Genomic DNA, 12,508 nt, shown 5'->3' with positions numbered 1-12,508 from the left:
AATCTCTCTGGTATGTTAGAAGATAGGCCAAAAAGTCTGAAAGGGACTCCAATCCAAACAAAGACCAACAGGTCAATCCCTCTTCTACTTAACCAACTTCTAACCCCAGGTATCACAAGACAACCTGTCGGGTGAGCCAAGTCAGGTCTGCCCTCAAAACTGAACCATAGGCCGGGAACCATGGTTTACGCCTGTAATCCCAGCATTTTGGGAGGCTGAGGCAGGTGAATCACATGAGGTTGGGAGCTCAAGACCAGCCTGACCAACATGGAGAAACCCAGTCTCTACTAAAATACAAAATTAGTCGGGCATGGTGGCGCATGCCTGTAATCCCAGCTACTTGGGAGGCTGAGGCAGGAAAATCGCTTGAACCTGGGAGGCAGAGGTTGCAGTGAGTCAAGATCGCGCTATTGCACTCCAGCCTGGGCAACAAGAGCGAAATTCACTCTCAAAACAACTACAACAACAACAAACTGAACCATAAAAGCATTCCAATATAAACAGCAGTCTTTAACTCACCATTAACTGATTTGGAAGTAGGGTACCTTACGTTTCTTTGGCAGCTGGTTCCAAAACACTCATCTCTCAGATTCTGAGAATAAATGTCATTTATTGGAATGGGAGTGTCACAGATTATAGTATCGTGGCATGCAGAGAGCGAGCTTGGAGTTGAGAAGGAACATAAAAGCTGTTTAAAGCTACTAACTCTGGGTTGAATCCCAGTTCCAAGTCCTTCGCTGGCTGTGTTAGTCTGAGCAAGTGCCTTGAGTCTCCTGTTGTGTAAAATGAGACTAATAATAACGCTATCCTCTTCAAAAGGCGGTTTTGGGATTAAATGACATAAATACACGTACAATACTTTACACAGTATCTGGCAGACACATAGTATTCATCGTTAGCTATCGTTATCAGCCTTGCGATTCCGTGCAAGTCATGTAACCTATTTGGGTACAATTCCGCCAACTGCAAAAGGCCTATCATGGCAACCGCCCTGCTTCCCTCCAGGGTTGTGAGGATTAAAAGAGAGTGCACTCAGCAACAGCCAGGTACATCAAAGAGCGAGACGAACCGCTATGACGTAGGACCCAGGGCTGGCCGAAGACTTGTGGGCGGGGCTTGGTCTCGAGTTTGCATGCGGCGACGGGATTGGTCAAGGGGAGCATTCATCAAGCCCTCTCAAGGGCCCGCCCTAGATCTCACCGCGCTTGCGCACGTTCTGTTTGCTTCGCCGCAAAGCTACGTGTGACCTTGCGACGCGTGTTGCGCTCCGGTCGCATAAGCGTCAGCGGCTGTCGCTGCGACTGCGTGGCGGGTTGTCCAGGTAACCACGGGAGTTGTCGCTGTCTGGTAGCATCTGAGAGACAAGTGTGCGTCATGCAGTTGAAGCACCTGAGGACCCTGCTGAGCCCTCAGGTGAGGAGTTGCGTGCCAGTCCCTCCCCCTTCCGCTTTATGTTCCAAGAAAAGTGGGGGAACTGAAGTTTAATGATATTGAGCTCCTACTGTGTGCAGAAGGCTATAAAGGATATAGCGATGATCTGGACCCTGTCCTGTCGATACAGTGTTCAGGAGGCGAGATGCAGCGCTAAGGACTTGCAGCTTTCCTTACATTTCATTCACATCAGTTGTGTACAGGCCCCGTGCTGGGACTCGAAGGATACCCAAACCACCCGACTTATTCCCCTGCCTTCAGGAGGCTCGTATTAGAGGGAGAGGTGCACATGTAAGCAGCGAGTATGAATCTGCCCATAATTAAATAAACGCCTTAGGTGCAAGCCCTGAAGGGGGAGTGCAAAGACCGAACCGTGTATTCTGATTCAGGAGAGGCTGGGCACCAGGTGAGGAGCCCTGAAACATGGTGAAGAAAGGGTGGACTTTGGAGTTAGCACAGCAGAATTTAAGTCCTAGCTCCACCACTTCTTTCTTACTTTCTTTCTAAAATTTCTTACCTTGCCCTTATTTCAGATCCACCACTATTTATTTATTTAACTATTTGAGTCAGAGTCTTGCTCTGTCGCCCAGGCTGGAGTGCAGTGGCGTGATCTCACTGCAACCTCCGCCTCCCGGGTTCAAGCGATTTTCCTGCCATAGCCTCCCAAGTAGCACCCCCGGTTAATTTTCGTTTGTTTGTTTGCTTGCTTTTGTTTTTGTTTTTTGTGGAGATGAGGTTTCCCCATGTTGACCAGGCTGGCCACCACTACTTTAAACAAATGAGCTGATATCTCTAACTTTAGCCTTTATCATACAGTGTCTCGGAGCACTCACAAACTTCTTCATTTGAAAAACATGAGTACTAAAGGCAACTTTGGGGGACTTGGGGAAGAGTTATATAGAGTAATATACACAAAAGAGCACTGTAAACTGAAAAGCAGTGTGAAAAATTGATAGACAAGAGGAAAGGACATTTAAAAATCAAAGGACAGAATAATACAAAGCTAATAAGAATAAGATGTCTGGCCAGGCACAGTGGCTCACACCTGTAATCCCAGCAATTTGGGAGGCCAAGGTGGGAGGATCACTTGGGCCCAGGAGTCCAGGACCTCTACAAAAAAATTTTGACCAGATGCAGTGGCTCACGCCTGTAATCCCAGCACTTTGGGAGGCCGAGGCGGGCGGATCACCTGAGGTCAGGAGTTCGAGTCCAGCCTGGTCAACATGGTGAAACCCCATCTCTACTAAAAATACAAAAATTAGCCAGGTGTGGTGGCAGCTGCCTGTAATCCCAGCTGCTCAGGAGGCTGAGGAAGGAGAATCGCTTGAACCTGGGAAGCAGAGGTTGCAGTGAGCCGAGATCGTGGGGGACAGGAGTGACACTATGTCAAAAAAAAAAAAAATTAGCCACGTGTGGTGGCAAGCACCTGTAGGCCCAGCTGCTGGGGTCACTGAGGTGGGAGGATCTCCTGAGCCCAGGAGGTCAAGGCTGCAGTGAGACGTGATCACACCACTGCACTCCAGCCTGGGTGACAGAGCGAGACTCTGCCTCAAAAAGTAAATTAATTAATTAAATAAATCATGGTCCTACCACTTACAAACGGTGTATGTGAACTTGGGCAAATTACTTAATCTTTTTGGGCTTCCATTCCTCCATCTGTAAAAGGGGGATAATAGCATCTACCTCAGTGTTATGAGGTAAAATGAGATTATGCTTGTCAGGCACTTATCAAAATGCCTATTCTATGGTAAGTACTTGTTAAAGGCAAGCTCTTATTATTTTATTCCCTACCTCACTTAATAAAACAATCTAGTGAGGTACATATTGTAGAGAAAGCAGAATTGATTATGGAAATCAGGAAGGCTTCACAGAGGGTGTGGCATTTGGACAATAGAAGGAAATTAGAACACAGGCCGGGCATGATGGCTCACATCTGTAATCCCAGCACTTCGGGAGGCCAAGGCAAGTGGATCACTTGAGGTCAGGAGTTCAAGACCAGCCTGGGCAATATGGTGAAACCCTGTCTCTACCAAAAATACAAAAAAATTAGCCGGGCACGATAGCGCACGCCTGTGGCCTCAGCTATTTGGGAGGCTGAGGCAGGAGAATCCTTGAGCCTAAGAAACAGAGGTTGCAGTGAGCTGAGATTGTGACACTGCACTCCAGCCTGGGGGACAGAGTGAGACTCCATCAAAAAAAAAAAAAAAGAAAAAGAAAAAGAAAGAAGGAAATTAGAACAGAAAATAGTTGTGCTCTCTCCACAGTTGAAGACAAAAAAAAAGAAAGAGATTTGTGCTCATTGCTCAGCAAGCTGTCTCTTGAATATGTAATTTAAACATTTCTTTGCCCTAACGGAAAAATTGGAAATGAAATCCTCCTTCAGTCTCTCAAAATAAGATGATGTCATGATGCAGGTAGGGCTGCATGCCCAGGATTGGGCAAAGCGATAAAGCAGGAGGATCAGCAACGGTTGATGAGGAGCCCTCAGCCCTTCTAACCTAATATAATGAAGAGTTAGAGGATCATAGTGATGGTGGTGTGGCTATTTTCTGGCTTGAGGATTTGGAGGAAAAGAGCCTTTTTATTTCTGACTTTGGAGATAGGTGAGTTTGGAGTGAAAAGTGTCAATGTTTTAAGCCAGAACTCTAGTATCCAAATAATTAATCAAACAATTGGGGCAGAAGAAAAGCAGAATAAATGTTTTGTTTTCGAGGAAGGAAACCCTTCATAACAGAACTAGTCCCTTAGGACCAGAGCTAGTGTTGGAAGGGTCAGATCCAGTCAGAATAATTCACCTGGATAACTTCTAACTTGAGTTTCTGTGAAATGGGTAGTTAAGAAGAAAAGAAAGTGGGATTGTTCATCCTGAGTCTCAACTCGTACTCCCCCTATCTTGAACTCTCACTGTCTCTCCCTTTCCTGCCAAATAAGCCCAAACTCCTTTGCCTGGCTTTAAAGACTTCCTTAGCTGGCCGTTTTTCCTGCCTTACCCCTTCTATTCTACTGTTTATAAGGTATAATAGTTTCAAATAAACTAAATTACTGTTTCTTGTCCAGAACTTGCCTTTGCTCATTGCCATTCCTTCCATCTCAGATAACTTCCTACTCAACTGCATTCATTCTTCAAAGCTTAATTTTGATAATTTAAGCATAAAATTCTCTCAGGCTTCTCCAAACTATTGCAGTATTTTATACATACTTTAATAGGACTTTTCCTACTTTACACCATCTTATTAGACCTGGAGGCAGGATCTATGGTTTGTTTTTTGTCTCTTAGCCTAGCCCCTGGCCATGTGCCTTGATCAATAAGGTGCTCAAAAACTATTAATTGAATGAATGGCTAACAACCAAAACTTACCAGACTAATTGAATTTATTTCAGTAGTAGATCTGGGAACAAGGAGGCCATTGCAGAGATTCATTCATACAGTTGACTTAGCACACTGCCTCTTAGTGCATTTGCATATGAGTCTCTGGAAACACATTGTTCTCACAGTCCAGGATCTGAAGGCCTTGGAGACCAGGATGGGCTACAGGCATCTCTTTGTTTTGAGGATAGAATCATGACAGAGACAGGTGGATCACGAGGTCAGGAGATCGAGACCATCCTGGCTAACACGTTGAAACCCCGTCTCTACTAAAAAAAATACAAAAAACTAGCCGGGCGTGGTGGCGGGCGCCTGTAGTCCCAGCTGCTCGGAGGCTGAGGCAGGAGAATGGCATGAACCTGGGAGGCGGAGCTTGCAGTGAGCTGAGATCCGGCCACTGCACTCCAGCCTGGGGGACAGAGCGAGACTCCGTCTCAAAAAAAAAAGAATCATGGCCGGGCACGGTGGCTCAAGCCTGTAATCCCAGCACTTTGGGAGGCCGAGACGGGTGGATCACGAGGTCAGGAGATCGAGACCATCCTGGCTAACACGGTGAAACCCCGTCTCTACTAAGAAATACAAAAAACTAGCCGGGCGAGGTGGCGGGCGCCTGTAGTCCCAGCTACTTGGGAGGCTGAGGCCGGAGAATGGCGTGAACCCGGGAGGCGGAGCTTGCAGTGAGCTGAGATCCGGCCACTGCACTCCAGCCTGGGCGACAGAGTGAGACTCCGTCTCAAAAAAAAAAAAAAAAAAAAAAAAGAATCATGACAGAAAGAAAATTGACCAGAATTACACTAGAATTAATAGAACTAGAAATGCTTTTGGTATTCTAGACCAGCACATGGGTTTGTTTTTACCCCTTTGCCTCTGCAGGATGGAGCTGCAAAGGTGACTTGCATGGCTTGGTCCCAGAACAATGCCAAATTTGCTGTCTGCACAGTGGACCGAGTGGTCTTGCTGTATGATGAACATGGAGAACGGAGAGATAAATTCTCCACCAAACCAGCTGACATGAAGGTAAACAGTGTATTCACGTGTACCTTAACCTGTTGGTGGGGTCTCACAACCCTGGAAGACCTAGTCTGCCTCCTAGCCATCGGCATAGGAAATGGTGCACCCCACCTTTTTCTCAGTATAAATCCTCAAGCTCCCTTAGGAGCACACATATACCTTTTTTTTTCTCTTTTTTCTTTCATGTGTGCTCATTACTTCTTTTTCTTTTTCTTTCTTTCTTTTTTTTTTTGTTAGTATGGCAGGAAGAGCTATATGGTGAAGGGCATGGCTTTTTCTCCTGATTCCACTAAAATTGCCATAGGACAGACTGACAACATCATCTATGTCTACAAGATTGGAGAAGATTGGTGAGGATAGAGATTGGGAGATACGATTGCCCGGGAAAGAAGGGGAAGGCAAGAGAAATGCCTCACTGGGGAGGGGAAATAAAGAGGATGAGAAGCCAAGCTTGACCGTTGAAGGCAGAGACTTTCTGGAGTCTGTTGTTGCTTTTCTGCCTTCGCCTGTCCCACGTGTTCTGCAGTCCCATCCCTGGAGGAAACAGTCCAAGATCAACAGCAGGCCCTGTGAGATCCTGGAAGCCCAGAGTGATGTCGCATCTTTGTTATTGTTCTGAAACTTCTTAGGCTGCCTTATATGCCTCCCTTCAGGGCTCCTACAGAGTAGTCAGAAACACTAGTGGGCCAGGGAAGAAATCTGCTCTTTCTTCTCTTCCCTCAGCATCATTTTTGGCAATTTGTTTATGGAAGTGGTTTTTAATATGTTTCCCCTCCTTTTGTTTGGCAGGGGTGACAAGAAAGTCATCTGCAACAAGTTCATCCAGACGGTAAAGTTCAGACCAGTCACTGGAAGCTTAGGATGAACAAACATATATCAATATATCTACTTATAAATACAGCCAGGAGTTGCATTTCTAACATCTGAATGTGACTTTTCCTACTGCAAGGATGGTGCTTCGTGGCTGTACACGGTCATCTGCTGTCTTCCTTAGAGCCCTGTTGTGTCCCTTCCGTATAGGAGATTGACGTGGTGGTGTGTGGTGGGGTGTTGAAGTTGTTATAAATGTGTTGGCCCACACAGATGGGGTTATCCTTTTTATCATTTCCTTTCACACAGAGTGCTGTCACTTGTCTGCAGTGGCCCGCAGAGTACATCATTGTCTTTGGGCTGGCTGAAGGGAAGGTAAAAGAGGGAAGGGAAACACAAGAGAGGGGGTGGTAGGGATAATGGTTCTGGAGAGAGGAATATGGTTCACCCTCTTTCTTAGGATCAAGTTGTATGCTGGGGAGAATGCATAGGGACCAGTTTTGTGGGATAGTTTTTCCTTTTTTTCTTAAGGCCTAGTTAAATTTAAAATAGCCTAACCATACTTCTGTCATTTTTCCATTTTCAGGTTCGTTTAGCAAACACCAAAACTAATAAATCATCTACCATCTATGGGACAGAGTCTTACGTGGTGTCCCTGACAACAAAGTGAGTGAAGAGGAGTAGTATCACAAGAGTCTGGAAGTGTCAGAAAAACGCTGTGGGGAAATATGGACTGCAAGACCATAGTATGAAAGGCAGGAGAACTGGTAGCAGGAACCACAGACAGGGTTGTGTCTGACAGAGAAAGGGGCTTTCTTGGTGAGATAAAATAATCTCTTCCTATATTTCTCTCCTTTCTCCTTTTTTAGTTGCTCTGGGAAAGGAATTCTCTCTGGTCATGCAGATGGTACCATTGTTAGGTATTTCTTTGATGATGAAGGCTCTGGAGAGTCACAGGTATGAATAAAGAATGTTGTGGGAGGCTGACGTGGGTGGATTGCTTGAGTCTAGGAGTTTGAAACCAGCCTGGGCAACACAGTGAAACCCTGTCTCTACCCAAAAAAAAAAAAAAAAAAAAAATACAAAAATTAGTTGGGCATGGTGGCGTGGGCCTGTAATCCCAGCTACTCAGGAAGCTGAAGTGGGAGGATCACTTGAGCCCAGGAGGCTGAGGCTGCAGTGAGCTGAAATAGCACCACTGCACTACAGCCTGGGTGACAGAACAAGACCCTGTCTCAGAAAAAAAAAAAAAAAAAAAAAAAGGATGCTGTGGGATAGGGGATAAGGAAATTCCAGGAACCCTCCTAGAGGAGGTTGGACTTCTAAGGCATTTGGATTGAGGTACTAAGGGAGGAAGCTAGAGGAGTGAGACCTCAGGGACAGAGACAAAGTTGGATGTGGCCACTGAAAGGATTTGTGTTTAGGAGCCTGGAGCTTACTACTTATAAGAAGGGATGACTCAGGTGGAAGGGACTTTGAGACAAAGGGAAATAAAAACTCTTAGGGTAATGAAAAGTGAAAATTATTCCTATTTGTGTAAAATATATATAATATATATTTATGTATGTGGATTCATAGAAACAAGAGTTAACAGTTTACTCTGGAGAGGGGAAAGGAAAAAGATGGAGAATAAAAAGGAAACTTTCATGTTACTCTATATAATTCTGTATTGTTTGAATCATTTACATTAAGAATTACTTGTGGGCTGTGCACAGTTGTGCATGCCTGTAATCCCAGCACTTTGGGAGGCCAAGGCAGGTGGATCACCTGAGGTCAGGAGTTCGAGACCAGCCTGACGAACAAGGTGAAACCCTGTCTCTAATAGATACAAAAAAATTAGCTGGGCCTGGTGGCACATGCCTATAATCCCAGCTATTTGGGAGGCTGAGGCAGGAGAATCGCTTGAACCTGGGAGGCAGAGGTTGCAGTAAGCCAAGATCGCATGCCATTGTACTCCAGACTGGGCAACAAGAGGGAAACGCCGTCTTAAAAAAAAGAATTACTTGTATAAGCCGGGCACAGTGGCTTACTCCTGTAATCCCAGCACTTTGAGAGGCTGAGGCGGGTGGATCACCTGAGGTCAGGAGTTCGAGACCAGCCTGGCCAACATGGTGAAACCCCATCTCTACTAAAAATATAAAAATTAGCCAGGTGTGGTGGCATGTGCCTGGAATCCCAGCTACTCGGGAGACTGAGGCAGGAGAATCGGTTGAACCCAGGAGGCGAAGGTTGCAGTGAGGTGGAATGCGCCACTGCACTCTAGCCCAGGTGACAGAGTAGACTCCATCTCAAAAAAAAAAGAGAGAGAATTACTTGTATAATAATTAAATTTAACCCTCCTTAAAAAAAGAAGCCCTATGCTCTTTGTGGGCCTGGATGCTGTTGGTTAATGTGTAGGATGTCTCTGTTTTGGAGGAGCTTTACCAGGTATATATTTAAAATTTCCAATACGTGCCGGGCACGGTGGCTCATGCCTGTAATCCCAGCACTTTGAGAGGCCGAGAATCACAAGGTCAGGAGTTCAAGACCAGCCTGACCAACATGGTGAAACCCCATCTCTACTAAAAATACAAAAATTAGCCTGGTGTGGTGGCACACACCTGTAATCCCAGCTACTCAGGAGGCTGAGGCAGGAGAATCGCTTGAACCCAGGAGGCAGAGGTTGCAGCAAGCCGAGATCGCGCCACTGCATTCCAACCTGGGCAACAGAGTGAGAGTCTGTCTCAAAAAAAAAAAAAAAAGAAAAAAAAGAAAATTCCAATATACAAGCATTTTGAGGTTTTTCTAGAGCACAAGGTCAACAAGTGTTTGCACAGGGGTGTGTGTGTGTGTGTGTGTGTGTGTGTGTGACAATTTGTGAAGAGTTCAGGATTAGGATGTGTTGGGATAGGAAAATGTTGGAAGAGACTTCTGCAGGGTATGATGGTCAGAGTGAAGGTACCAGGTGTTGAGAATGAGGAATTTTTCGGGTGGAGTCTTCGGAGAGTGATTGAAACCCTCTACTTCTGTCTTAGGGGAAGTTGGTTAACCACCCGTGTCCACCCTATGCCTTGGCATGGGCAACCAATAGCATTGTGGCTGCGGGCTGTGATCGGAAGATTGTAGCCTATGGAAAAGAAGGCCACGTGCTACAAACTTTTGATTATAGCCGTGACCCTCAGGAGCGGGAGTTCACCACAGCTGTAGCAAGTCCTGGGGGCCAGTCTGTTGTGCTAGGAAGTTATGACAGGTGAGTCCCCTTTCCAGTTTTATCTTCTGCCTGCTTTCTCTGTGAACACTCTGCTTTAGCCAAATCATTCTGAGCCAGAGTGGGAGACTGGAGCAGAATCAAATGTATGTATGTAATTCATGCGCTTTCCTCTTCCTGCTCCCTCCATCCATTGGTGTGCTGGCAGTTCCAAAACGTCCTGGGCTCTTGTTTTGTCTCTGTGCCTCTCCCTGCACTTCCATAGCAAAATTCATCTCTATTTTCTGTTTCCATTGCCCTCTTTGAGACCGCTTAGAGTTTCTCACATTATATTACAGTTTGTTGTTTGCAAACTGTTGTTGTGTAGCCAGATAGATGGCTGAATCAGAGTCCTATAGAAGGCGGCTTATTATTCATCTTTTTATCTCCAGTGCCTAGATTAGCATCTACATGCTTTATATCTAAGATATGCTCAGATGTTTGGCGAATGAATGAATGAATGATGGAACAGCAGATAAACAGCCATGTTCCAGGTCTCGTCATTTCTCTGGCATGTGTTTAACCCCAGCTTTGTCAGTCCTGTGTTTCTACCCCCTTCAATCTTATGTCTCCTTGTGTTCTCTTCTTTCTTCACTGACTCCTAGCATTTATCTCCTTGTTGCATATTTTTTTTGCTTCTAGTAGCTTATTTTTCTCACCTGCCCTGGTCTTTTTGTTTTCTCTGCTCCCCTCACACTTATTCTATTTTAGTTTTGCCTTGATTTTCCCAGCTTATTTCCTGTGCACCTTTATATCCTCTCCTGCTAGACTGCCTAGCTTGTCTGTTCTTTTTATTTCCTTTCTTTTCTGATATAGCAAGACTAATTTCCTTTGCTTATAAGCCCATTTGCACTCTTTAGCTCAGCCTTGATCTCTTCTAAAAGCCACATACTTTATTTCAGGCTTCGGGTGTTCAACTGGAGCCCTCAAAGAAGCATCTGGGAAGAGGCAAAGCCCAAGGAGATTGCCAATTTATACACCATCACTGCCTTGGCCTGGAAGCGGGATGGCTCACGGCTCTGTGTGGTGTGTTACTAGTAATCCCTTTCTGGATTGGTGACTTTCACCAAACTAGAAAAAAATCCTGCCTTATCCTAAAGCACTCTTCCCTGACACTAGAAAATCTCCTCTTTCCTTTTGACCCTAACCTAAAATTCTGGCGTTAAAGGCAGGAAAGAGAAATTTATACTTTATTGGAGGTCACAAAAGAGACAAAAAATTGTGTGTAGGCAGGGCTAGTTTCTCCCTTTTATCCCATTAATATGTTGTGCCCTTGAGTCCAATGATTGTAGCCTGTTTCCTTATGGTAATTCCAAAAACTGCCAGGTCTTTCACTGCCAACTCTTCTCTAGACTCTAGAGCCTAGGTTTTGAGGATGTCTCTAGATATTCTCCCCATGCCAGTGTACTATGTGTGTGACCTTTTATGCTGTCACTTTCCCTTCTAGGGCACACTATGTGGTGGGGTGGAACAGTTTGACTGCTGTCTCCGAAGGAGTATTTACAAGAACAAGTTTGAGTTGACATATGTGGGACCTAGCCAGGTAAGCAGGATGGTAGCCTACTGCACTGAGACTTTGCGTGGCTCATTCATCCTTATAACATTTCCCTGCCTCTGGCCACAGCCGTAGTTCAAATTTCATCTTCATCCCTCTGGAAGAGCTGTTCTGGGCAACAGAATATGTCAGGGCAACACCTTGGTAACTTTCCTGCTGTAGTTCTTGCAGCTTATCGTAAGAGAAGTTTTGACGGGGCGCGGTGGCTCATGCCTGTAATCCCAGCACTTTAGGGGGCCGAGGTGGGCAGATCACGAGGTCAGGAGATCGAGACTATCCTGGCTAACATGGTGAAACCCCGTCTTTACTAAAAATACAAAGAAATTAGCCAGGCGTGGTGGCGGGCGCCTGTAGTCCCAGCTACTTGGAAGGCTGAGGCAGGAGAATGGCATGAACCTGGGAGGTGGAGGTTGCAATGAGCCAAGATCCTGCCACTGCACTCCAGCCTGGGTGACAGAGCAAGACTCTGTCTCAAAAAAAGAAAAAGAAAAGTTTTAAGCACCAGGCGTAAGGTGTGCAGATTGCCACTTAAGCCTTCCTGGCTTAAAACTTTACTGTCTACACACTGGCATTTGGGCAATTGGATAAATAGGATTATAAATGTGAACTCTGTTGTTTTAAGGCCTCTGAGCTCACTGTGTATGATGTTGCAAGCTAAAAATTTCTCAGTTCCTGGGCCCACTTTTCTCTTTTTTCTACCTCTGTCCTTCCATTTATTATACATTGGTTTCTTCATTCTTTTATTCTTTCCAGAAACATTTATTCATTCTCTACTTTGTGTCAGCAGTGTTAGGCATTGGGAATACACAGATAATTATCTGTAAGACATTGTCCCTTGATCGAGGAGATCATTATAACAGAGGACACAGACATATCAAAAAATAATATTAGCCAGATGCAGTGGCACATGCCTGTAGTCTCAGCTACTCAGGAGGCCGAGACAGGAGGATTGCTTAAACCCAGGAGTTCAAGGCCAGCCTAAGCAACATACTGAGACCCTGTCAGTCAGTCAGTCAACCGATCAATACGTACACTGTGATCAGTGATATGTAAGGTTTGTACAAAGACTATGAGAACATAGAATGATTGGTTTTACCCAGTGGAACTT

General features: G+C 45.3%; 1 protein-coding gene across 1 annotated transcript in view; it reads left to right on the top strand.

Annotated features, from left to right (window-relative positions):
• Window positions 1–1,252: 1,252 nt before the first annotated feature.
• Window positions 1,253–12,508, top strand: part of LOC105479910 (intraflagellar transport 172) — a 44,161-nt gene continuing 32,905 nt past the window's right edge. Inside the window, exons 1-10 of the mRNA XM_071076422.1 lie at window positions 1,253–1,413; window positions 5,672–5,815; window positions 6,047–6,159; window positions 6,599–6,638; window positions 6,929–6,994; window positions 7,206–7,285; window positions 7,489–7,576; window positions 9,634–9,848; window positions 10,748–10,871; window positions 11,293–11,388. Of these exons, the coding sequence (XP_070932523.1) occupies window positions 1,375–1,413; window positions 5,672–5,815; window positions 6,047–6,159; window positions 6,599–6,638; window positions 6,929–6,994; window positions 7,206–7,285; window positions 7,489–7,576; window positions 9,634–9,848; window positions 10,748–10,871; window positions 11,293–11,388 (1,005 nt within the window). The 5' untranslated portion in view covers window positions 1,253–1,374. The remainder of the gene's footprint in view (window positions 1,414–5,671; window positions 5,816–6,046; window positions 6,160–6,598; window positions 6,639–6,928; window positions 6,995–7,205; window positions 7,286–7,488; window positions 7,577–9,633; window positions 9,849–10,747; window positions 10,872–11,292; window positions 11,389–12,508) is intronic.

This window comes from Macaca nemestrina, chromosome 13 (assembly GCF_043159975.1).
Source record: "Macaca nemestrina isolate mMacNem1 chromosome 13, mMacNem.hap1, whole genome shotgun sequence".
NCBI lineage: Eukaryota > Metazoa > Chordata > Mammalia > Primates > Cercopithecidae > Macaca > Macaca nemestrina.
This window is presented reverse-complemented; position numbering and strand designations above follow the sequence as displayed.